The sequence below is a fragment of the Numida meleagris genome, chromosome 26 (genome assembly GCF_002078875.1).
Source record: "Numida meleagris isolate 19003 breed g44 Domestic line chromosome 26, NumMel1.0, whole genome shotgun sequence".
In the NCBI taxonomy this organism is placed as follows: Eukaryota; Metazoa; Chordata; class Aves; order Galliformes; family Numididae; genus Numida; species Numida meleagris.
The window spans coordinates 3,276,389-3,280,532 of NC_034434.1; the positions used below are offsets into that span (position 1 = coordinate 3,276,389).

The following is a 4,144-nucleotide window of genomic DNA, read 5'->3' on the forward strand; positions in this document are numbered from 1 at the left end:
AATTTGGTCCAGTTCGGAGCTGGGGGGGGGGGGGGGATGTCCGCGTGTTCCGCCGAGCCCGTCGGGGAGAGGCAGGAGGGATGCGCGGCCGCGGGCGGTGCGATGCACGGGGGGGTCGTGGAGCCCCGGGGCCGTGCCCGGGGAGCGGCTTTTGGGGACACGCGAGGGCCCTGAGCCCCGCCCACGGCGCAGAGGGGTTTCCTGGGGTCACAGCTGGGGATGCTGGAGGTGCTGATCCCGCAGCTCTGTGCGGAGCTGGGTGCTGCTGCACTCGGCATCCTCCTTGGTGTCTTCAGCAAAATGTGGTGCCCCATCCCTGCAGGTGGATGGGGCCCCGGGCAGCCTGAGCTGTGTGGGGCACCCAGATTACAGCAGGGGTCAGAGCTGGGTGGGCTGTAAGGTCCCCTCCAACCTCATCCCCCTTAGGGTTCGGGTTCTGTGCTTCTCCGCTCCGGCTCTGCAGCCCCACGGCCGCAGCATCCCCCCCGTGTGGGGCTGCCAAGCTGTCACGGAGGGGCACAGCCGCCAGCCACCGCCTGGCACCGCCGGCAGCTGGCCCGTATTCCTTGCATCACCGAGGGCACGTGGTTTGGCTCAGCAGCGCGTGGGGACCACGCGAGTCCTCCCGCGTTGCCCCATCCCGAGCAGCAGCAGCGCACGGCACCGAGATCAGGGGGCACAAAAGCAGCAGCTCCATCACAGCCACGGAGCTGCCGTGCTTTCTCCCCGGTCAGCACGGCGCTGGCTCCGTGCTCGGCCTCGCGGAGCTGCCGCGCTCATTAGGCAGCGTTCTACCAAAGGTTACTTCAAGGTGCCTGATGCAGCAGCTGCTGTGGTTCGGGGCCTCGGCGCTGCCTCTTGCTTCCAGGAGTGCCCTCCTGCCCTAGAGCTGGGGGCTGCTGCCACGCTGCTCCGTGTGCTGCAGGACGAGGCTTCTCTGCCGGGCTCCGAAAGCTGCAGGCACGGAGCTGCGCTTCTTGCATCAGTTTGCAGCCCGGGGCTCGGGGTCGGCGCAGGTTTGGCTGCGGTTCTGCAGCCAGCTCAGCTGCAGGCTGCTTGGTGCTCAGCTCCCAGCCCGGGCTCCTGGGTTGGAGGGGTGACCTGGCCTTGTTTTGTGCCGCGTCTCTGTGCGATGGTGCCGTGGGAAGGTGCTGGTGCTGGTGCACGGCTCCGGTTGGTGAGGGCAGCTCTCGTCCCGCTGCAGAATGAGAGGGGTGGCAGAAATCTGCTGATGGCCGTGAGATGTTTGGGAGCAGCACAGCAGCAGCCACGCTCCTTCCCTCCTGCATCCCCGGGCGCAGTGAAGCAGCGGCTGCTTGCAGGTGTTGGTCCGAGGTCCGGTTTTGAGGAGCGCGTGGCCGATCACCGATGAGTTTTCCTCCTTTGGGGCCTGGGGGGGGAGCTGAGCCCCCAAAGAGGGCTGAGAAGGAAGCGCTTCCGAGCGGTTTGGCCGGGTTTTGCGTCTCGAGATGATGAATTTCCTCAGCTTCATGTTCAGTTCACAAGGCGCCCGTGGTCGCGCGGTGTTCGGGGCGCATGGCAGCACCAGGTGCGGGGCAGCGGCTTCTGGGCTCCAGCAACCACCCTCGCTTGGGGTTTTTCTTTCCTAAGTCTTGATTCCTCGCCCAGCCTGAGGTGTGCTCAGCAGCAGGATGGGGCCATGGCCTCGCTGCTTGGCTGTCCTCCTTAAGGCAGAGCTCTGCTCTAGGGCTCGGATCGCTGCACGGTGCTGCGCCGTCTGCAGTCCGGGTGCACGGTGCTGAGGGCTCTCCCAGCCCGATGAGATCAAGCAGTGTTTTCTTTGGGGATGCGCCGAATCTCTCCGTCTCCGTTCACGATTTTTTTTTGTGGTTGCTATTTTCTTTTTTCTTTTCTTTCCAATAGGAAACACAGACTGACAAGAACTCAAAGTGCCTTTTCCCCGGTCGTTTTCAGCCCCCTCTTCACAGGTAAGGACTTGAAGCGTTTGCACTTGGCCCCTCTGCTTTGCCAGGTGGAGAGCGGCGCCCGCTCGGTGCTGGGAGATGCCAGCTCGGCTGCTCCCTGCAAGATGCAGGCGGATTCCTGGGTGCCACGTGCGTTCATTGAGCACGGCAGGGCTGCTCCCGCTCTGTCAGCTGTCGCTGGGGGAAGCTGGGAGCATAGGATCTGTATTTCCTGCCCCTGCTGGCACCTTGGCATCTCTCAGCTTCGTCTGGACGAGGTAGAGCAGCCCAGCGTGCCCTGCTGCTCTGCAAACCCTTGGGGGAATGCACCTCGGGGGAACGGCTGCGCCTAAATACCCCTCTTAATGATCCTGATTAATGGGCAGGGAGCTCTGACAGGCAGGAGGAAGCTGAGTCAGTGTTGTCCTAGGCGAGGTGGTGCTGAGTGTCGGGGCAGGTTGCAGGAGGTCGGCGAGCTGCCCCCACCTCTGGAGCACAACGGGGGGGGTCCAAGGCTGAGGCAGCCGGGGTCCCACGGTCCCAGAGGTTGTGGGTGCTCTGCTCTCCGTGCTGCTGCTGGTGGGTGGCAGCCTGGCTGGGCTGGGTTCTGACCCACGCCTCGGTTGCGGTAGCAGCGCCTCGGCTGTTGGCTGTGCTTCTGTGTGGGTGCAGTGCTGTGGCTTTAAGTGGGGTTGGATGGCTTCGTTTTCCTCCCACTGTTTCAGGGGAACCTCAAGCTTTCCCAGCTTGCCTTGGGCATCTTCATATTGCTAAATCGCCCAGGCACTGTCCCGGGTCCAGAGCCTTTAGGCTTAGTGAGTTCCAGCTGCTTAATGTCGAAGCCTGTCCCGCTCCCTTGTGAATTTCTGAGCTGGTACCTTGGTGGGGGTACCTGTAGGGTGGGAGGTATTTCTGCTAAACCACCTGAGACATCCGCGGGCAAAAACCCTAACCAGAGCTGACAGGAGTTGCTGCCCCTTCCCCCGTCCCTCTGCCCCCCCCCCCCCCCCCCGTGCAGGGGGAGCAGCGCTCACAGTTTTACCTCTGCCATCCTCCAGGTGAAACGGTGTCACTGGTGGACGTGGACATCTCTCAGCGAGGACTGAGCTCCCCTCACCCTCCAACTCCGCCGCCTCCTCCGCGCCGAAGCCTCAGCCTGCTAGGTACGGGGTCAGTCTGGGTGCAGCCCCAGGGCTCTCTCCATTGCCCCATGGCATCAGCGTTTCCTGTAGACCCCTCCTGTGCTTCAGGCTTTGGGGAGGTGGTGCCAGGAGCCCAGCGTGGCTGCTGAGCATCCTCCCCTGCGCTCAGCACGAGGCGGCCCCAGTGAGCACATCCCACGTGCCAGGGTGACAAAACCTCCTGTAACCGCCTGCCTTGTGCTGCAAGCTGCGTGCGTGGAGGAAGCCAGGCTGGAAAACTAACTCCTTTGCTCTAAGGGGTGTGTGTGTGTGTGTGTGTGTGTGTGTGTGTGTGTGTGTGCAAGCTGCTGGGCTGCTCTCAGAAGCTGGTGGCTCCATCCCGTGTTCCCCCCCCCCCCGCAGCGCTCGGTGCTGGTTTGCTTGTCCCAGCAGTGCAGGGCTCGCTCGCTTTCCTGTCTTCTGAATGCCTCTCGCCTCTGTTCTCTCCTAGATGATATCAGTGGGACGCTGCCTACGTCTGTCCTAGTGGGTCCGATGGGGTCTTCCCTGCAGTCTTTCCCTCTGCCTCCGCCTCCTCCGCCCCACGCCCCAGGTCAGCGCGGCTCCAGCAGCCGGGCGGGCTGAGCGCGCAGCACGCGAGGATGTTTCCTATGCACTTCCCCCTTTCGGTTTCCAGTTTCCTGCCCTGGAGGACCCAAAGGGCTTTAATTGCCCCCCCACTTTGTGTTGGGATGGGTTAATTCCTTCCTTTGCTGCTTTTCCCTTCCCTTCCCTCCGAGCTAGCACAATAAATAGCAGGTGAAGGCGCTGAGTCACCTTGGTGACCCTCCTCCGTGCCCTTCCCGAGGATGCTGTCCTCCTGTCCGTCAGTCCTGCTTCCTCCTGGAGCCCGGGCAGCTCAGCACTGACTGTGTTCTGCTGTCCCTCCCTCCGCAGACGCCTTCCCCCGGATCGTGCCCCTCCGACCGATGGAGCCGGCGCCCACCCAGCCCACCCCGCACCTGCAGTGCCCGCTGTACCGCCCGGACTCGAGCAGCTTCGCAGCCAGCTTGCGAGAGCTGGAGAAGGTGATGTCTG

The 4,144-nt window shown here is 63.4% G+C and overlaps 1 protein-coding gene across 1 annotated transcript in view; it reads left to right on the forward strand.

Annotated features, from left to right (window-relative positions):
- SOCS7 (suppressor of cytokine signaling 7) overlaps window positions 26–4,144 on the forward strand; it is a gene marked incomplete at its 3' end in the record, with an annotated part of 13,461 nt that continues 9,342 nt past the window's right edge. Inside the window, 4 exon segments of the mRNA XM_021378217.1 lie at window positions 26–1,949; window positions 2,984–3,088; window positions 3,558–3,659; window positions 4,004–4,134. Of these exon segments, the coding sequence (XP_021233892.1) occupies window positions 1,808–1,949; window positions 2,984–3,088; window positions 3,558–3,659; window positions 4,004–4,134 (480 nt within the window).